The 22,674-nt window shown below is 36.3% G+C and overlaps 1 protein-coding gene across 11 annotated transcripts in view; it reads right to left on the bottom strand.

The window, feature by feature from the left end:
• Nucleotides 1-22,674, bottom strand: part of KCNIP4 (potassium voltage-gated channel interacting protein 4) — a 460,075-nt gene that overhangs the window by 163,408 nt on the left and 273,993 nt on the right. The window contains exons 1-2 of one of the 11 annotated variants that reach the window (XM_069792730.1): nt 3,465-3,573; nt 2,626-2,700 (exon numbers count right to left, since the gene is read on the bottom strand). The exons of 8 other annotated variants lie outside the window; for them this stretch is intronic. In XM_069792730.1, coding sequence (XP_069648831.1) covers nt 2,626-2,635 — 10 coding nt within the window. In that variant the 5' untranslated portion in view covers nt 2,636-2,700; nt 3,465-3,573. Of the gene's footprint in view, nt 1-2,625; nt 2,701-2,911; nt 3,031-3,464; nt 3,579-22,674 lie in introns of those variants that run through there. 2 more of the 11 variants (XM_069792739.1, XM_069792695.1) reach the window with 2 other exon arrangements.

Below are 22,674 nucleotides of genomic sequence, written 5' to 3'. Positions count from 1 at the left end.
TTCAGTACAAGGTTCACACTTTCCTATGTAATCTTCCTTCTCTTGGACTGACGCTAATATAGATACTACAGCGACAGATACTGATATCCGCATTCAACTGTAGTCATTTGGGAAAATATTCCATTTGGTCCACGTTCATCATGCATATCCTGGGCATCCCTTTTCTTTATTCTCCATCTCTTTCAAAAGACAATTTTCTTAAACAGCTACCACTTCAGAAAACAGAGTTTAAGCGTTCTTGTTCTCCAGCTGCAAGGACCAGATGTTGGCCACTGGTGTGGTAAGCACAGGGCAGGCGGACCCGACAGGAGGGGTCTGAGGCTGCTGCCAGGCAGTCTCTGCTGTCCCCCTGTCCCTCTGACAGGGCACAAGAACAGCTGAAGGAGACCGAGAACACGAGGTGACTCAGCAGAAGGTGACTGTTATCATCCTCATTCGCAGCTGCTATTCAAGTGGCCAACGGCATGAAGTAACAAACAAGCATGCTTTGAAGAGTTATCCCAGCTTCCCTGGTACGTAGGACTTGCTATAACAACAGGCAAGCTTAGTCCTTTGCACAGCAGCTAGAGAAGAGGAGGTCTCTGGGTCATTCAGAGGAGTCAATGGGTTGCAGGCAAATAGGCACAGGAACTGTGGGACAGTTTTGACAGGAATGACAGAAAATGCCCTAGCATACTGCTAATCGTCAACATGGGGCAGGGGAGTAGTTTCAGAGGAAGTTCCGAATAAAGAAATCATAAACCAGAAAGACAACAATAACATTGTAGGTATTTCTGGATGTTTTTCCAAAGCGTTAGGACAACAAGGGGGGAAAATACTGATATGCTCATGTGGAAAAAAAAATGTAGAGAAGTAAAACGAGCATCACTCCATTTGAAAAAACAAGCAAGCAAAATCAACTGATCTCTCTTCAAAAGGAAAAAAAAAGATCTTTGTTTTCATGTAAGCATAAGTGAGGTATTATTTGTGCGTCTGTCTGATTTGCATCAAGCCTGGGACCCAAGATGTGACCAAAGTCAAAGTGGCTTAGCCTCCAGTTCTCTGCACCAATGACCAGTGTACTTGAGTTCATGGTTGAAGAGCAGCTGTTGGCAAGCCTTCAGAATGGAGATTTGAGCTTTTATCTAGAAGAATCCTTAAACATCAGCTTCTTTGTATACACTTTGGGAACTACCTAAAACTTATCAGTTACCTTCTGTTGTTGACTCGTTATCCAAGAAATTTGCACTGACTTGAAACATTGCTGTCTATTGCATAGTTAATGCTCTATCTACCAGGCTATCATCTCAGCTGCTATCTTCACTCAGTTTTGAAGCCCATCTTGACCAATAAACTACTTTTCTCTGTTTGGTATTTTTTTCCCTGCTACACCTTCTCCATCTATATATTCCCTACTTGAACAAGCTCGTCAACCTCTCTTCTGATAAAGGCCCATTCTCAAGACCCATATCTACTGTAGTATCTATAATAAATTGATCAGTAGATCAGAATTGCACGAACTGGATTATGGCACAAGGAAATCCTAGGAAATAGAACTATTATTTTTTTCATTCTTAATATGGTAAGAGGTTAAAACTTCATCTGATCCAGATCTAATAATCTCAGTGGAATTAAATAATACTCTAAACTAAGCAAGAGGTGAAAATGAGAACTACAAAATTTTAGAACTGCATCTTCAGAATGGAAATTTCTGAAACAATTAGGCAGAAAAAGACCCCACCCCATTGTTCTGGAAAGGAGCTCCTTTTTTGAAATTTCTGCTACAATCTTTAGTTATAATGCATTTTTACCCAATAATGGGAAAAATCAACAAACCATCATTAGGTAAGGCAAAAAAATAACATATTTATGGATTTTTTTTTTTTTTTTTTTAAAGACAGTGATATAAAAATGACTGCTTAACAGTAATCAACCAACAAATATCACTTTGCAATATCTACTGCTCCTCCAACTGATCTGGGTGCTAAGTACTCTTCAGATTTATGGCAAAGCAACTAGTTAGATTTTCAGTATACGATGGCTCACAGAAGGCACAAGTTGAAACTTTTCCCCCGAGAAAGAAAAGATTCCTGTACGTGAACACCAGTCAGATCACTGAAAGAAGAGACCAAGGAAATGGCCACTGGGAAACTTACACGAAAACAAGGAAAAAATATTTTATATATGATCACAGCTTAAACCACATATGCTGGACAGAGAAAAAGCAAGCACTTTGATTAGCAGATTAAGCATTCAGAAACAGGAAGTGTTATATTAAGGGAATGGAGAGTAGAACAGGACGTTGTAGGCGAAGCAATAAAGCAGAAACATAGAAACAAAAGCAGAAGAAATACACTGAAGACAGTAAACTAGCAAGATATCATACAAGAAAATACAGAATAAATAGCTCTAAAACAAGTTCTAAATTTGTTCTCAAAACCTGATAGTATTGATTTTGATTTTATATTGTATTTTTACCTAGTCTAATTAGTCATAACCAGGTTGGTTTTTTTTATTCTTTTCCTTTTCTATTCCTTCCCTTTCCCCTTGTTTTGTAATCAAACAAGTGCATGAACAAAATCTGATGTGGCTACATACTTTTAATTTTGTGGAAAATGAGGAAAAAAAAATATGTATTTTCCTTACAGGTTTTCATATGGTTTGTCAAAACTGGGAAGCATGGACTAGAAGAATCGGATCCATTTTTAATGGAGACTATCGCTTTACACATAGAAAAGAAAAATCAGAAAACATATGTCATTATTAAAGGTTGAAGTATAGCATCACCCACCCCCCCTTTTTTTTTTTTTCACTGCATTTTTCAGCTTCCAGGTTAAACTGTATTTGGAGGCACTATATTGTCATGCTGCACAAGTTCTGTCACCATACATACACAGTCTATGACATCCCATAATACAGATATTCATCCTACCATAGTACATGAGAATGGATGACAAAGAATGGAGGACAAAGGAGAAAGCCAAACACGTTGGAGGGTGATGCTTCCCACTCCGGAGCAAGTTCCAATAAGTAAACATCAATCTGTAACAACTGCAACATTAGGAACAATGGATTGTGATAAACAGGTTGATTTTATTCCTTGCATCATTATTAATATAAACCACGATTCAGACAGCTTTTGAATAAATACTTGTAAAATAAATTATTTTCAAGGGCTTATTCTGATTGTATCATTCCAAAAAGCTTAGAAGGCTATCAATATTGCATGAGCTTGACAGTGACTCATAAGGTGCTCATACATATGTTTTCATTAGTTAATTGAGCTTATCACCAGGGAGAAAATATTAAAATTTGGTAGAAACTACAGCATGGGAAAGTCAAGGCAGAGTAGAAAGTGTTATGGGTACCTATTCAAACATTTTCAGAATGACTGGGTTTTTACCTACCAAAAAAAAAAAAAAAAAAGAGAAATGAAAAGCAATCTGTAAGCTTTAAAAAAATTAAGACAAGGAGAAATCTTTTACCTTGAGAAGTCCTTACTGTAGTAGAGTCAATAAGCCTGAAGATAAAGCATGGAAGACTTGCAAGGGAAATTTTATGGACTGTGCTGTGTAGAGGTAGGAAGACATAATAATCTCCGAATAAGGTCAAAGCAGGATATTTCTCTGACGTAAAAAATTATGCCCCAATAATCTCTTGAATACTTCAAATAAGTCAATAAAACAGTGGCACAGGGACAGAAAAGAGGCAATTAAACTAAAATCACAGCCTTAGGGAGTCTTTAATATTTCAGATTAATCAGACAGGGATCAACTATTTAAATAATTGAGAAGAATTAGTTATCAATTCCAAGATTTTCACATATAACATTACAGTACTTATGATTGGGAGTATATCTGATGTTACTATATCCTTAACATCATTTAAGTTAAAATGTCCTATTAAGAAGTGGGAAGAGGCTAAAGTGAGATGCGGGGATTTTTTTCCTTGTTAAAATCTCCAGGCACAAAGCCTTTGAGGTCAATTAGAATTTTCTTGAATTTATTGTTTTAAATTTTTGAAGTTACTGACCTATTTTGCAATCAGCAATAATAAATCAGTTTCGTCTTAATAGATTTTCTGAAAATTAATGAGCGAGCAAATAGCAACATTAAAAAGCTACTATAAAAATTATTATAAACTAATTAAAATTGAATCATAAAGGTTACAATAGGAGAATTACTTGATAAATCAACGTATTAACAAAGTATTATTTTACATCCTAAATTAACAGAACACATTATAAATCAATCTTGGGGTCGACGGACAAATTAATTACATAATGTTAATTCAGTATCAGAAAATTGAGGCATTGTTTTCCTTGAATGTAAAACCCCAGATGGTACTCTAGCCAGAACAGTAATCCTGACCTAAGTGGTAAAAGACCCAAATAGCCCTTCTGATTCTTTTGCTCAAGAGAGGTTTCCCAGAGCAAGCAGTGAAATCAATTTAGCTGGTCTTAAAGCACCAAAAAGAGCTATTCCAGCTCAGCACTTCAGCACTCTCTCCTCAAATATCTGCTCAGGAGTGAGTATTCTTGCTTCCCCTCGTACACTGCAACACTAAGCATGTACAAGGATCTTGCCTGGGGTGACAAATAAACTACTCTTGCAGTCTAATATGTCAGATTCCGGTAATCCTTCTTTAATCTTGATGGCAATTAATGACTTCCAGATGTCAGTTTTGAGGTTTTGGAGAGGTATTCAAGGTGCAACATAAACTGTGTGCCTACATTTCCATAGCTGGTTGTAACATTGAAGACACTCTTGCCCATAAAAACAACCCCAAACCCTAAATCAACTAGGTGATACCCTTGATGGACCCCTGCACTGACACACAAGTTATAGGAGTTCTGAAGTAACCTCAGGGTTTAACCAGGTAGCAGCACTATTTATTTCTTCTCAGTAGCTTCATGAATGTTGCAATAAATGCATGCAATGGCTATTGAGGGCTGCCTTGGTTTTGTACAGAATTAAAAAAAAATTAAAAAAGAATCTAGGGAAATAGCCACAGGACATCATCTACATTTAAGTTTGTTGCAACATAAGACATATTATTCTGGGGTCTTGAATTCTACCATCCATTGCCAGTAATAGTAGTATTTCACTAAGCGGACTGTGTTGTAAGATGCCATTTCCTTTGGTTCACATTCTCAGCTTTTGCAGTAGGGATTCCTCGGTCTCATGAACATTAGCGGCAGCAGTAGGTAACTCAAAGGTTTACAGGGACTATTGAGGAAAAAAAGTGTATGTTTAGGCAAGAAGAGGAAGGAGGGAGGTGGGCGTGATTTCTGGTCCAAAGAGTTTACAATTTAGATGTTATATTTGACCTACCAAAACGGTTTCGCTCACGCAGCTGTGCAATGCACAGCATGGACAAAGTGCTGCTAATCCAGCCGCAGCGGGGCAGTTGCAGTGCTTCAGTTCTGCTAGAGCAGGCAATCCCAGTCACAGTTCACTTCCCAAGTGAAGCAGCACAAAAACAATTTTTCCAGCATAACAGCTTCCATGGTAATGACTTATGGCAGCACAGCTGTGTAGGTCAAACTCACCTACCTCTAACTTTGCCACACATAACCCTGGAAAATTCAGTCATGGTGAGAAATGTATGCAGATTAAAAAACTTGTAGAAAACAGAAGGAAACAGTGAAAGGATTATAATAGCAGAATAATACAGTAGAGGTCACATTAGACCTGCTACCCAGTCACTCAGACATTATACGGTCATGACACAAAAGATAAGCCTTCCTTACTGAAGGATAGCTCTGAAGATATTCTGCAGTGTCTTCAAAGCAGGAGTTGGAATATTCAGTACAATAAAAAATACATAGAAAATCAACTCCTAGACTCTTTTACTTCAGTTTTCAATAAAAGCTGCAGTATATGTAGTTGTTTTAGCTCTTGTGTGCTTGCACAGTGTGTAATGCTTCTGACCTTGCAAGAAAAACAAAAACCACTCTAGACGTTTTCTCAGAACATGAAATAGATTCATTTCTTTCTGATCTAAAAAACATCTAAGCTATGGAAAACATTTGGAGACTCAAAAGGCAGTATTTGAAACCGTTAGCTTTGCCTTAAAATCTTGTTTGTTTGTTAAAAAGAAATAAAGAACTGTCGGAACAAAGACTTCTAAACACAGTTTTGAAGGAATAAGGTCTTTGGCAGTCTGCAACCCCCTAGTGAGCAAGCTTAGTTTTCAGTGTTAACAGATTGTTCATACATCCTTCAAAGGAGTAATATAAGCCTAAAACTTAGATTTCATTATGGCGATTACAATACTTGTCAGATCCAAGAACCAGAGTTTTCAACAGAAATTGACAGTGGACTTACACTCCCGATGGTTGTAGAGAGAACGTTTTGTTAGAAAGTACTCATTAGCACAAGTTTGAAGTGTAGCGCTTCTAGATATTTTCCATATGAACATCCTTCCCACTGGAAAACAGGCTGCATTGGAAACTTAAGATTCACTGGCAGCAATATTTAGGTTTTTTAAACAAAAAAACAAATAAAAAGAGCGGTGAAGCCCTTGAAACTGGTTATGAAGCTTTGTGTGCTAAACTGGTAAAAAGTTCAAAACAAACAGAACATTGTACTTCTTCACGCGTTAGTTAGTTATGTTGTGGAACTCCTTGCCAAGAGACAGTCATACAGATAAAAAGTTACAAGACAAAGAACATAAGAAAAAAAAAAAAATCCCTGCAGACATATTAAATGCAGAGAGGTGATATCTTCTGACTTTAGAAGTCCCCAAGATACCCAGTATTCCAGTCCCAAATGATGTGTAAGTGCCAGTAACATGATTTTTATGTTCTTTCACACCTTCCTTAAACATTGTCAAGGCCACTCACAAAGAGTGGATTCAAAGTGAGATGAATCTTTGACATTAACCGCTATAATAGCCCCTATATTCCTAAATCAAAACAAAGTTAAAACCAGGACTGAAAGACATATTTAATCATCCATTTCCACTAATTATGTGTTCACAATATTGTGGTACATGTTAAAGAAACACTGGGGAGGGGGGGGAATTGTGACATTTCCTTGACTAACTTCGTAATGGGTTGCCCCAAGAAATAAGTGAGCATAACATTGAGAGATTATATTCAATCACAAATTTGAGAATTATTGACAGAAATTTGATGTATTCATCTTTCTGCTGAATATAGTAATAATGCACGTAAAAAAGCCAATGCAGCTACTTTCAAAGTATAGACCCTTTCAAATAGTTTGATAAAAGGTAGCACAAGAAGAAATAACTTGCATAGTCTAGGTAAATCCTGAACTGCTGACAGACAATTTATTTAGATTATATTTTTAAACTTTATTTGTTGTAAGTTATTTTCTTTGACGTTTTCTCTCTCTACAAATTTATTACCTGTGCTAAATCGACAGAAATGAGGTGGCATCTCATTTATCGCTATGTGGGAACTCTTGATAATGTAAGCACTTTTATAACACCGCATTATGTATCATATAATAGGAGCCGAGAAATTTTTTATTTAAGGATAGTATGAATAAAATCAAAGAAAGCAGTAAGAAATATGTTTCTTTTGAAATCCTGATAATAAATAGCTTTGTTGTTCATGTTACTAGTACAGAATAATTCGAAAAGTAATTTCAGAGATACTCGCAAGTCTAATTTCAAGAAGCAGAAAAGATACATTTTAGTTACCTGAGAAAACTAGCATCCACTTGTGGAAAAGACAGATAACACTTGCAGTTAGGCAATATTTATAATCTCAGTCTAACTTAGTTAACTATGTCCTTGTGCTTCCCCCCAAATTTGCATATTTTTAGACAAACTCTCTATTAGCTCCAAATTTCTTACAGAGCAGAACAGTGAGAGAAAACAGCCAGCTTCCACTTGGTTTATGACTTCATCTTTCTAATCTGATCTTCTCCCTTGGTATTGTCCTTTGAAAAAGCATTCTGAAGGTTTAAGCAATTTTCAAAATACAAAACCTCTCTCCTTATACTTGGAAATAGATGTGCCAAGTCAAAATTAAGACAGAATTAAAATACACTAGTGATCTGTAGGATAGTATTAAGACTGCCTAGCTTCATTGTCACAACAAATTTGACATCTAAATTCAAGATGCTAATTAGAGTCTCTACATTGCAAAAGTGCTGATTAAGTGGTTCAATGCTGCAAAAAGGGTAATATTATTCCTCCCCCTCTTCTCTCTGTGCGACCCCGCCTGCCCTCTGTTATCAGCTCTAGTACTTGCCTGATTGCACAGTAAACTTATTCAACACAAAGGCGGGGGGGGGGGGGGGCGATTAAAAAATCACTTTCTATGCTGAGGTAGTTTTCTGCAGGTTACTGAACTGGTTTAGCACATGAACAGATTAGGAACAGAACTAGCACAGAACAAGCGATGGGATTATACAGCCAGAAACAGAGAGGAAAGAAGGGACTGGTGAATGGTGAGCTGACAGATTGGGCCCTTATCCATACATAGGGCCTGGACATGCTAGCTCCTTGCAGCACAAACAAAAAAAACCAATTCTTGTGATGTTCAAGTCACTCTGTGCATTTTATATATTGCAGCGTAATAAAGATAACAGACTCTTATCTCTGATAAATAAGAGCGTTGATTATTAAAAAAAAATCTTACAATTTTGACTCTATGTTTAAAAAGACTCCACTGAAGAGTCTAGAGGACTTATTTTAGAGATGTTTGAGCAATAGATTCAGTAGAGAAGGCAAGTTCTTCAGAGTTGCTTGAGTTTGGATCAGATGGCATGTGACTGACAGAGAGAGGAGTTTTGGTATATATAGTAAAATGAGTCAGTACAGTCACTGAGAATACCTAAATAATCCCCTGAAAACAAGTGCAATAAAACTTATAAATTAAAGTATGCTATGATACATTGAAACATATTCTTACTTGAACTGCTTGCAAATACATGTAACGGAATGACTATCAAAATAAATGAAAATAAAAACTAATCATTACCTTATTAACCTAGTGGATTTATTGCTATTATTTGGGATGATCTTTTTCCTCAGAATATTTTTAATATTGGCATGTAATGTTGATTCTTAGTTTGCTAACCTGTTTTTATTTTTACTTTTACAGCTATATCTACCTATACATATATAAAATGAAATGTTTAATAGTGTCTTGGAAAGTTCCATAGTTTTGGAAACAAAAATATTCTTAAAAATCTGTTACTTCCCAATCCTTAGTGTTTTACTGGAAGATCTTCTACAAGACAGTTTTATACTTAGCACATTAATTGCAGAGTGTCAATAAAAATCCTGCAAAACCAGATCACACATTTAAGGAAAAAAAGACTAGGAAATAAATGGCTGAGCAGCAGTACTGCAGATAAGGTTCTGATAACTAGATTGAACTATACATTGTACTAACTGTCCCTGCTCTCTTGACTGTGATGAGCTGCAGGAGAATCCTCCACTGGATTATGCTGACAAGTTTTAGCCAAATAAAGACACACATAGAATTAGACCAAGCTGAGAGTATGACAAGAAAATTAATAAGCTTAGAAACTGTGATCTGTGAGAAAGGGTTGGGCTTAGGGAGAGAAAAAGAGCAAAGGTATATGGGAACAGTATTCAAGTGTTTGAAATGATATTCCAAAAAGAATGAACAATTACAAGGTTTCCATGTCTAAGGCAGTATGAGAAGTAACTGGCTTACCTTTTATTAAAAGAGACTTGGCTTAGGTACTGAGAACCCACCCACAGTGTGAACTATTAATCTAGCATAACAAAAACCATGTCAACCAGGGAAAATGGTGAACTGTGAGCAAGGAAGACTCTGAAAAACAGATACTGTTCTTGATAGTCATCTCTATACGTACTACCCATCAGCCTTGAAACTAAGCAAGAAAGGCATATAGGACTCTTAACACTGACTCCAGCCTCACACTTCTGATGTTCCAAGGTCAAAGTATGGTTATACCAAAGAGTTATGGCAAGAAAGTTGAAAAGAATTGGGAGGGGGAATCTCAGCTTTTTCATACAGAAAAATTTACATTATGAAAAGGAGAGAAGAATATAAAGTATATATTGCTCTCTACATGAAAGAAATTGTATTCCTAGCTGAGTAGTAAAAGAGAAAGTCGAGATTCTTCTGGTCTCACATGGGAATCTAAGCTTTGTCTCCAATATACCGGAGAGAAATATTTTGCAATATATTACATTTTCCAATATACATATCTTTGCTCTCTTAAAAGAGAATCAATGAGCCATAGCCATTTTAATTTATTCTTTATCATTCTGCTCTTCACAGGGACTGCTATTCTCCTCTTTTCAATTTCAGTGGCAAAGTAGACTTCAAGTTAAATTTGATGAAAAAAACCACAAAACTGTAACTTTACATATATTTGTTCATAATAATAAAATATGTATGTGTGTATATCCATATTCTATGGTCATGCTGAGAACAAGTTTCAGCTATGAACTCTAACTTAAAATAGAGTAACAGTTTTAATGACAGATGATAAGCAGCAGCCTGTTTTCTCCAGAGATACACACACTTCTCACCCTGGGAGAGAATGAGTGGTCACAAAGTCAGTTCCTCCATCATAGCCACAGGCTTTGCACTTGGGAATGATGAACACATGCAAAAAGTCATTCGGTTAAATATTGGACAAAAAAGAAATCATGGAGGTAATAAACTCCCATGTCTAATGAAAGTTTGCATCTTGTTATAGGTTTTGCATTATTTCTATAGAACTCAGTAAAAACTTTTTAAGACTCCATCTGTTTCACCCCAAGCCAATCTGTAATTCTTCATTAAAAGGTAAAATAAAAATTTAGTTTTAAAATCTCTGCAACTGTAACAACTACTTACTCTTTATTTACCCATTCTTAAAGTTTAAAACACTATTGTTTCTGTAGACATTAGTTTTTAATAATGACGGATAAGCATGTATTTGACCAAAAAAAGTCAAATCTAAAGAGCAAGATTATTCTTAGCCCTCTGTGGCTGTCCAAGAAGATTAAGTGGATTTATTCAGAAGAAAGGCACAGCTGTAGCTCCGATACCAGCTGAACCAGGGGAAGACAGGGAGCCCAGAAGAAAGTGCACCATTGCCCTCATATGAGTCTACCAGTGGGTATGTGCCCTTCCAACTTCTGACATAACATCTGTCTTTTTCTAAGCCTTAGGTAGCAGGACTGCTATCTGATTTTTCCTAAGGGCACTAGGTAGCTCCAAAACTCACATTAAGTTGTGATGTTGCACAATGTTTACTTCTCTATTAGGGGATTTTTATTACGTGAAAGAAGAGTGCAACTTGCTCAAAATAGACAATGAACTAGTACAAATTAATATCCCAGCCCGAGTTGTCAGATCCTATATGATTTAGCATATTCCATAACACACTATCATTCTTCTTTCTTTTTGCTATGAATGTGCCACATCTCTGCAGGTTTTCAGAGAGCTAGATGCACTTTGCCACTAGGCAAGACCTTTTTATGGGATTCTAAAACTCCACATGGAATAAATAGCATAGCACGTGATGTGTGAGCACCGTCCCTGACATTCTCATTGCAAATAGTCTCTTTTAAAAATCTGAGCTAGAAGTCTTTTCTTTGTTCCTCACAATCCATACTTCTTCGTTAGCAAAAACTTTTCCATATATAATTAAACAGCCAAGATTAGGAATTCTGAAGCTACTTCTCTCTGTCAGATGGTCTCTATCTCAGAACCACTGCCAACTTTTTGGTACACTCTTGATAGTCAGCCTTGCACATCTTCTTTACAAGAACAGAAAAAATATATACTTTCTTTTAGCCCTGTGATCTGATAACTCTTCTAGAAAAAACAAGTTTTAACTCTTCATTTGACACAAGGTATAAGATCTCTAAGAACTTGTTCATTGTGTAAATCCAGCTTTGTATCCATGATTGAAACAGTTTTAACATAAATTATGTCAATGCCAGCACACGAGAAATTCTTAAAATCCAGTGTATAATGACCTCTCCCAGCTGACCAGTCACATATAACACTTATGGAACTGATAATACCATTAAATGTACTTAAAACGCTTCTGAAACAACATCTTTACTTAATCTACTTTTTACTTGGCAATTACAATATAATGAGAGGATACACACTGCCAGATAACATCTCGGCTGAAAATGACAACTTAAAAAACCATAATCTGTTTATAGCTTAAGTATAAATATATGTACGAACCAAAGCAATATAGGCAATTTAAACAGATGCTAAAATGTCTGCAGAAGGCTTGCTCTACTCTAATTAAATCCTTTTTAAGCAGATTTAAATTTAATTATAGCAGCCTGAGCATGTAAACAAATTTTCTGACACTTTAACACATTGAAGCAGCACATTTAAGTTTGCATATACCATTAGGAAGACTAGTGTTTTCACCATCAGAACTAGTAAATTGTAGGATAACTTTCTTGCAGAAGTCAGGTAAAGACACAAATTCCTGGAGTATTCTAGTTCACACATACACAGCTGCAGCACTGTAAATTATTCCTTCTCCCTCCCACAGCTCCATCATCAATACACTATACAGCCTTGTTTCTTAATGCTAGCTTTGCTTCCTTTTCACCAAATGCTTTCTCTGCCACAACAACCCAACTTATTTCCCTAGATTAAGCTTCTGGGACTATTTCTTTTAAAGCCCGAGTCCCAAATCCGATGTTTCTCTTGTATGCAGCATCTGCTGCACTTTGAGACCAGGGGAAGGTTTTTAAACCTTTCTAAGGGAAATTCAGTTGCCTGTGCATCCACCAAGACACCTTTGAGTGCATCCACCAAGACACCTCACAGAGAATCACTGAACATTTACATAGGTCCACTAAGCTGAGTCAGGGTTACCTGAAAAGTCCAACATCAAGCACTGAAGAGAAAAATACTTACAATCCTGCCTTTCCCCAGGGCTAAAGGCCCTAGAGGAATCCCATACTGATGGCTGCAGTCTCAACAGCTGAAACACATACAGGTAAACTTCTCTTTTAGAAGGTAACACAGAGATTACTTCTTTTCTTTCCCACAGGAGATTTAGTCCCTCCCAGTCTCACATAATACATATTAGCTAAGCAACTAGATTTGAGAGACGTACAGTCTCATCTTTTCCTCTGTTAGTGAAAATTCAGGCATATTTCACCCATTTTCCAGATAACTGACTGCTACCCATGCCACTCAGCCAGCCTCAGGTCCAGCCACCTCATCAGCTACAGCCTGAAAAATCCAGTAGTTTCACTCACCTCTGATACTGAAAGACTCTCTCCTTTCTTGTTTGAACAAATTTTCTGCTTCTGGATACCATTCTGCCTCGCTGAAGCCAACCTTTCCCCTGCAGAAAGGGCCAGGGTCACTGAAGACACCAGACCAAAACTCTGCGAGCTACAACCCGTAGGTCAGGTGCACCTCGGAAGAAGCCTTAATTAATTAGGAAGCAGGTGCCCCTGATCTGTCCACTAATACACCTGTTGGCTCTCCACATTGTCTGCTTTGTATAGCACAAAGGAAAATATTTTTTCAGAGCAACACTTGCATTTTTTCCTGTAAATTATCACCCATAAAATAAGAGTCATTAGATTGTAAGAGTAATAGAGGGAAAAAAATCTTTTCTTTCTTTCATTGTGTGGAAGTTTCTTGTAACATTGCTATTCTTAAATTTCTTTAAAATTGCTTTCAGCATTTTTTTCCCAGAAATATTCAACACTGACCTAATGGATTCCCACTGATGTCTCTGACTTTAAGAAATAAATAGTTAGGCCAAGAATGTTTTTTTCTTAACTTATATGTGGCAAAGTTTAGCAAACTTAATTTTGGCTTACTCCCTCTTGGAAAACATATTCCTAGATACTTATACTAGAAATGTTTAAAAGCTTTTCAAAGACTTCTCTGAACTTTTCTGTATTCTTTCTTCCCATATCCTATGTGTAAGATAGAAATTGCTTTAAGAAGCATTATTGTTTTAAGGGCTTTTTTCACAGTTTTATAATAAAAAAGATCGCTTATTCTGTGGTTTGTTTTAACACATAATACAGGCCACCTAATCACATCCGATCCTTTTTTATTAAACTTAAAATTCCCATTCAGTTTTTCTAGAAAGGAATAAATTCTTGATTTAAAAAGTTAAATCTGGCAGTTTCCCTTTTTGAAATTTAGTTAGAGCAACCGATGGGTTTCTTCTCATCTTGCTTGACACTGAAAGCTTCCCCATATTGCTAATAATTTCTGTTACCCTTCACTGACTTTTTATTTTCCTGCTATGAGCTCATAGTTTTACTATTTTTACCAGGTATCTTTTTGTAACATTCTAACAAAACCATATGAAAATGATGCCTGTACTCTGGGGAAGAAGTAACTTCAGATTCTCATTATCCTCCCTTCATCCATTATTTACCAGATGAAGAAGAAAGAAATTCTAAAATGAAATCCTACTACAATTTAGTTTCAATCACATTTTATTTGTAGAATTAAAGTTTATTAAATAAGCATAGATTTGCCTCTGCTTAAATTTGACCTTCAAGTGCAAGATTTAATAGGCTAAAGATTAAAGTAAATCAGGGTGGTTTGCTCATTCTTTTGCGTTATGAAGAGCTGCAAGGAGGAACTAAAACATGAAATAAAAACAGAAGTCACAGTTAGCTTGTGAAGGCAGATTAAGAAAAAGTATGAGCATTAGAAAGAGTTAAGTTATAAGCTATTCAAAAGGAAAATACTTATAGTATTCTTTTATATATTGCTCATCAGATATATGCGAAATGTAATCTACAAAGAACAGTATTTATTTGTGGGCAATCCCATGGAGAGTACGAAAGTTCCAAACAGTTTACTTACAATATTATAGCTATATTTATTAACAAATATATAATTAATAACAAACATATAATCCACCATTAATTTTAGCTAACATAACTGCGTACAGGAAATAAGCAACTTGTTTCAGCAAGTAGATACATAGTATTATCGTGGTTATTCTCAGTTCTCTTTCTATTAATACCTTTGAAAAAGATGTTAATTAATGTTAGAGAAACTCTGTTTGTAATGCACTGTCCCTGCACGGACAATGAAGATACTGATGTTAATATCACTTTAAATAAAACAGAGACAAACCAACCAAGAACGTCTTTCAAAAAAAATCCAACTACAAAATGGCATATTGATCCTTGATCCAAAATAACAGAATTTCTGACTTTCAGGGCAGTCTTCATAGACTTCATTTATCAGAACCTAGATTTGGACATCACATATTTTTTTAAACCAAGCTCAGATATGTCTTCAGACCACAAGGACCTCTCAGGTCAGGAAAAAAAAAGTTATGAGTAGAGTAGAGAAGTCTGTGAGATGTTTCAGTTGCTTCAGAGTATCTGCAAGCAGAGACAAAGCACACACCTTCTTATTGTAGGCTGACATTTCTATTTCTGGCTAAACCTCAAAAGTGTCCAGCTGGGTGAAAAAGCAAACAAACAAGTAAAAGACGGGGGTGTCTGTGGCAATCAGGGCCTTGACACTGGCTGTGGAGAAGGTTCATTTTAGTCCTATACCATCTAGTATTTCATCCATACTGAGTAACGCACCGCATAAAGTGCTGAGCAATCTCTGCTTATGCCCACTGATTTCTCCCTGCCTAACACCTCTTCATTTGGTCAAAATAATAATCAACAAAAATAATCAACAAAATTGCTCCATCTGAAAGGTAGGGGGGGATTTTCAAAGCAGCTTGAAGAAGACACTGGTGAGGTCTCCACAAGACAGTCATCAGGTGGGGAACGTACAGGGTAGCAAGGTCTGCATACGGAACCTGTCCAAGGCAGAGGTAGGAGCACTCAACCCTGGTGCTCGGACATCCTGGCAAAGCAGAAACCAAAATGAAACAGGCAACAGCCCTATTTGTTTAAACAATGCCTGAGAAACAAGATAATTGAGAAATAAGGTGAAAATGTGTGCTTTCATGTTTGATCCTCCCCTCATTTCTATTGTTATTTATATCACACTGGGCGTATGCATAAAAACATTTACGTGCAGAATCTTGCACTAATGGCTGACTGTAGCAAACATGGAGATTTTAATTTAATCTTTCCTTTTAAGTCAAATTTATTTTTACACTCTGTATTAATGAATTTGAAATCAAATGTTAATCAAAGCTTGAAGGATCAAGAAAGTAATGCTGAAACCATACAGAAAGTTAAGTTTACAAAAGAAGCTGAAGAATAACCTCTTCCCTGTTAAATTAATTCTCTTTGTGTTTAGGGCTATCTGCTCCCATTCCCTCATTCATTCTCTGTCTGGTGGCCCACCATACTCTTCTCCCTTTATACAACATTTATTTTTCACATACTTGTTCAGGTTTTTTTCTTCTTTACATTCTATATAGCTGTCTTTCTGCACAAAACTCCACCTAGAAATACAATTACTTAAATAAAAGGAAATCCATAGTCAGAATCAACGTGACAATTGCCCACACCCCATATTTTCATTTAGCCTCCATTTTAAATGTCTCCTTTTCTACAGTTTGCCCTTGCTACTTGTAAAGGCAGTAATCTCTCCCCACTCGGGACTGTATCTCATTCTATCAGCGTATTATACCTAGCAAAGTAAGAATCTAATATTGGTTCAATACAAATACTGCTGTGACAATAATTATGGAAATGACAGTTAGTTATAACTTTAATTTAATAAAATGATAAGATCAATTAACAACTGATACATGAAGTGGTTCTTGTAATTTTTTTTAATAATCCTCCAAATAATTAAATCAAATTAAATAATTAAAGGGTGAGAATTATAATTTAATCAAAATTAAACCTGTTCCATTCCTAATTTGAGTTCACTGCAGTAAAGCAATTTGTTAAAAGAATATTACTCAGGTTACAGTATCATGCATTCATGTGATGAAACGCCAGAACTAAATTTCCCATAGAACTCTAAGCCAGGTGCTTTGGGCATATGAACACTGATATGATCTTTAATTACACGATTTCATTATTTTCCTTCAAGACCTTTTTTCACTACATTTACAGAAAGGATGGTACTCATTTAACGAAGAGCTATTTAATATTTTCTTTCCTCCTGTTTATCCACTCTGTGGTCTCACAACTAATTTGTTGCACACTATCCAAGACCCGCTCTGAAGGAAGAGAGTAATAATTTTCCTCATCAGCTTTTTTACAGAGCTCATCATGATAGGGCCTAAATATTTCATAAACATGACCGAATTTACTTTTATAAAATCTCTGTGACACAATTGCTCCTAGTTTGCAACAGAAACACCGAAGCAAAGGGAACTAAATACAAGTTAGGTTAACACTCAAAAAAAGGGGAGAGCTTGTGCAATTCACATTGGATTTAGAATACGAGAAATTTGTAACGCTTGCTCTCCAGTACTGCCCCAACCTGGTGCAACCTAAATTCAAACAGCATTTCTAGTTTGGACCTCAGAGTTTCTGGCACACCAGTATTCAGGCAGTAACACAGAGGTGATGTGGTGTAAGCTAGCTGCCACACAAGCTTTGACATTTGTAAGCACGAAGCGGCCTGAACTCCCTTACCCAGAGGGTCCTCGGCCTGGTGCAGTATGGGTGGATCTGAATGGCAGAATACTTGGCGCCAAGGGGATGTTGCTCCAAAATACACCTATATTCATATGTTTCACAAGGTTTTTACTCTGTTGGAACATATATTCTAGTTTGTCACGGTTTAACCCCAGCCACCAACTAAGCACCACGCAGCCGCTCAGTCACTCCCCCCCACCCAGTGGGATGGGGGAGAAAATCAGAAGGAAAATGGTAAAACTCGTGGGTTGAGATAAGAACAGAAATAGAATAATAGAACAGAAAAGGAAGAAACTAATAATGATAATAGTAACAATAATAAAACTACAATAATGATAAAAGGACTGTAGTATACAAGTGATGCACAGTGCAATTGCGCACCACTCACTGACTGATGCCCAGTTAGTTCCCGAGCAGCAATCCCCCAGGCCAACTCGCCCCAGTTTATATACTGGACATCATGTCACATGGTATGGAATATTCTTTCGGCCAGTTTGGGTCAGCTGCCCTGGCTGTGTCACCTCCCAACTTCTTGCGCCCCTCCAGCCTTCTTGCTGGCTGGGCATCAGAAGCTGAAAAATCCTTGACTTAGTACAAACGCTACTGAGCAACAACTGAAAACATCAGTGCGTTATCAACATTCTTCACACACTAAATCTAAGACACAACACTATACCAGCTACTAGAAAGGAAATTACCTCTATCCCAGCCGAAAGCAGGACAGTTATATGTCCTCTGAAAGTAATACTGCTCTGAAAGTAAGAGTGCTCCATGTGGTAGCAGGAACAGAAGATTCACTCCTGAGCCACAGTCCTGATTTGAACTAAAATGCTAATATATTCACAATGTATAGACAACATTGGGTCAACCAACAGTAATCTCACTTTTTTCCCAGAAGTGATAGCACAGGGCATTGTTAATGCTTCTTCTTTGCTACTTTGCAAAATAGTCCCACTAGGAAGTGGGATGTAAAAGTGTACTTTTTTTTTTTTTCATTTTCAAGGTTAGCCAAAAAACTTGAGAACAAAGAATGGCTGTCATCTATTCTAGAGTACCACTACACAACCAAGCATGCAAGAGCCACAGAGCCAGAACAAGGAATACAGATCTCTTAATGGCATTGTTAGGATACTATAGAACAGGAAAAACTGAGGTTCTCATCCTTCCTATGCAGAGCCTGTAAAATTGCACAAGCGTCCTTGTGATCAGAGAGCGGGAAAAACAAAATAAGCACTGTTACAATTTTTTTTAGCCCTATGTTATTAATCTCTTTATAATGAACTATTAATATATATGCCACAACAATGGTGAAATCCTGACTTCACATAAGTCAGTGGAAAAAACTATTGACCTTTATGGGGCTAAAATCTTACTGTAAGAATTAAAATATAGACACTGTCCAACAAAAGCAGAGAAACTCCACAGCAAATTTTCAGATTAATGTGAACACTACCACCTAACTACTAAGAATAAGGGTGACTTAAAAATAGTTCAGGCTAAGTAATAAATCTCTGTAACTTTCATATAGACAAAGAAGAAATTAAACAGAAAGTATTTTAGGTTAAAAGGTTCTATAAATGAATGCAATTAAAAGGGGTCATATTTTGCCAGTTGTTGATTTCATTTTAATAGAATTTTTCCCATAAAAACTTGTTCATGATAATCATACACAGTATTATCCACCTCTTATGCCAGTTTAGAACTGAAATAGGATTTTGTGAGGGCAGACTTACAGTTAGGTCCTGATAAAGTATATCATTGCTGCTCTCTGCTGGTCAAAGGAATTATTCCTTTATTTAAAACCTTGTAGAGGAAATTCAGAAAATTTCGTAGGAAGCACAGTAAATATCACAGGAATAGGAAGATCTTTTATGGCATTTAAATCACCATCTCAGTCATCACAATGATTGGTTTCATTGGTATGTCTGTATTCCTGAGACCATCAAAATTAGTAATAAATACTGGAATTACACAAACAAAACTCCACCTTCACAGACCATGACATTCCAATTCATAGATGTATACATCTAAAATCACTTTTGCTTGAATACTCAAATTGTGAAATCACAAAGCAGAGCCTAAAATTCCTTAGAAATCAAAAACGATGAAAATGTAATGCTATGAGGTTCACCAGACATGATGGGACAGTGCAATGTTAGAACTGAAGACCATTTCACAGATCAAAGACAATAACTTCCATCGCCATTTCACCGTATTCATCACAGTGAGCAGTGTGACAATATTAGTGTGTAGATCCTATTTTTTTAACTGTAATTTGTTAACAGAGGCTGCTGACTGAAATTACACTGGCATCAAAGCGGTTTTACTTCATTTCCATATTATTAAAACAACGATTACTAATTTTATTTTGGGATCCTATAGAGTTTCTGCTGTCAGAATTTGTGGTATACCTGACTTGTATTTCAGAGTGTTGCTTTTTTTTCCAGGTCGCCAAGTAGCACTGTAAAATTTTCTTTTCATTCTGTAATGTAATGTGGCCCAGTTCTAAACTCAGAACTGTAAAGGTCCAGAAATACAGAATTTAAAGTTGTAAGTCACAGTTCTGCAGGAGTGTGAAAAAACAGAGGACAACTGTCAGATTCATTCTTGATGGATAAACCATATGGCACAGAAGGAGTTAGAATGAGAGGAGAAAAGTGAGGTACCTAGTGCAGTTGTAGAGAAGCCTGACTGAGAAACAAGACATTTGCACTTAACGGAAGGCAAAGCAAGATAAATGCAATGGTGTAGAGGGTTTGTGGTGCAAGAGGCAAATGTAAAGGGAGTAAGTAAAACATTTAAGTAGTTAAAATGTAAAGCAACAGGGTTTCTGTTGTGCCATGATCTCACTTCAAGGAACAAAGATTTGCACAAGATTGAAATATCAACATTTTCTGAAGTATAAAGGCATTGTGTCCAGAGTAGATCAACTACCTAGTTACTAAGGAGGATAGATAGACAAAGGAAGCTACAACAATATGAGTCAGAGTCTGAACAAAACCTCCAATTGTATGGACTATCTACAAAAGGGGTAGTTTTAGATAAAGCCATTAAGGAGCAAGAGCAAATTTTGGTTCAGTTCAGGTTTTCTAACTTCACGTTAAAGGATCTAATTGAATCTGTATATTAGTACTATGACAACCAGTACAAACTTTAATAGATCTCATTTATAATATTCCTAATGTTAGCATTCAGACCTTCGTAAGTATGAATTACCTGGCAAAATACCCTCTGAGCCAGAAGGATGGCTTATGTGTGAACATCCTTTTTTCCCCAACCTATGTATACTTGTTACTCTTGGAATTTCATGCACATTTAACAAAATATATTACCCAGCATGTACTTAAGACATGAGCAACTGTCTGATCAGTGTTATCTTGTGAAAAACTGCTTTGATTCTTTGCCTCAGCTAAAGTGGCAAAGAACTTTGTCAAAAAAGAACAAACAAATATAAGTTTCCCACCATTTCTAGTTTCAAGCATCTTTAAGATCTTACTGGACTGCTTAATTTCTATTTGAATTCTGATATAAATACAAGTCTCACTTTTGGAGCTCTGAGCCAGGTAGTCCTCAGTTAAGTGGTGGCACTGGGTAACTATTGCTCAGTATGAACTGAGATTTCAAAAGCGAGTCCAAAATAAACATCAATTACCATAGTGTGAAAATCATTTCCTCTTTTCATAAGGAAGTATTTTATGGTAGACTAAGCTAATTTTAAAATTTGCTCAACTATGAGATGAAAATTATACCAAATCAGTATATAAAAAAGTAAGACTCCTTCCACAAATCATATCAAATAATATAGTATCTGTACCTAGCAAGAAACACAACTCAGTTTGTTCAGTTAATCAAACAATTTATTTAGCAAAGTACAGAAATATGAATAATTTATTTGTTTTGACTGCAAACTCATGTTTTTCTTAATGAAATACCTCAGCACTTGTACATGGACACATTTAGCCATAGTCTGGGATTACAAAAATTGATTTGGCTTTGAGCATAGAACATTAAAAGAAATTGCTAGCTAAAGAATATATTCCCAAATGGCTTAGCTTTACTTGAGGTCAATGCACTTCACTTTATGACAGCATAAATAAGATGCAGAAAAACATTTTGTGATTTCTGTGACTGTTTTCTAAAACTCTATTTTGGACTAAGTAGCTTACAAAACATACTGAAGCGATTGTCCAATATATTGCTACAGACAGAAATCTCCAGGCTTTCTTGTACAAATATATATCCATCACATATACACTTAATTATTCCAAAACCGTCATTAATGGCAAAAAAAGTACATGATTAGAACAAATACAAAATTACATTTTACTTCCTTTTTTCCTTAATTTTAATTTTTATGTTGTCATTCCAAGTTATCAAGACATCGATTTCAAATTGTTTATTTTTAATTGTTAATATTAAAATTTAATCAAACATCCATATACCAACATTCTTTAATGACAACTGCAAGATTTCAAAATCTAAGCCTTATAAGTATCTAAACTCTGCAGCCAATTGCATTTCCTAGGGCAAAGAGCTAGGACTTCAAATCCAAGCATGAAAAAGCATTAGACCATTCATTACCTTTATCAAAACCACAAAGATTTGTCATGTCCATCTCTATTAAGCAAGAATGGTTTTTAAACTGTTTCCCATAAAATTTCAGATAATTTTCGCTTGGCCCATGCAATGTAGCCAAAACCCTTTTTCACATCATCTGAGAAAAAAGAAGATAATTCTAAACCAAGTCAACATGTAAAGCTTGTTTGTCACTCAAGCCCTTTACCTCCCTTCTCGGAGAACAGCTTCTTATAAAGCCACTTTTTTTGGTGGTTTTGTGGTGGGTGATTGACATATTGTGACTGGGATCACAATCACTTGCTTCACCTCTCTCCCACTGTCTGAATAAAGTATGGATTTAGATTAAGAACTCAGGTTCAGTCTAGGAGAAATTCTGAGCAATTTAGGCTGTTACATGAAATTCAGAGAATTGTTCTTTCTGAATGCATCTCTTTACTGGATTCCCAAACGCAGCAGCGGCAAGACTGCCTCAACTATGCTTCACCACCTCGGCATCACTGTGGTCAATGAGATTGCACCTCCTCTCCACGGCTTTTTTGACTGTTGGTTTCTTTATCACCATGTGCTCGTTCAGAGCAACAGCACGAGGGCAGGCATCTGGATGTG

The sequence above is a fragment of the Haliaeetus albicilla genome, chromosome 1 (genome assembly GCF_947461875.1).
Source record: "Haliaeetus albicilla chromosome 1, bHalAlb1.1, whole genome shotgun sequence".
NCBI classification, from domain to species: domain Eukaryota; kingdom Metazoa; phylum Chordata; class Aves; order Accipitriformes; family Accipitridae; genus Haliaeetus; species Haliaeetus albicilla.
The sequence above is the reverse complement of the archived record's forward strand: the minus strand, read 5'-3'. Positions and strand labels throughout refer to the sequence as shown.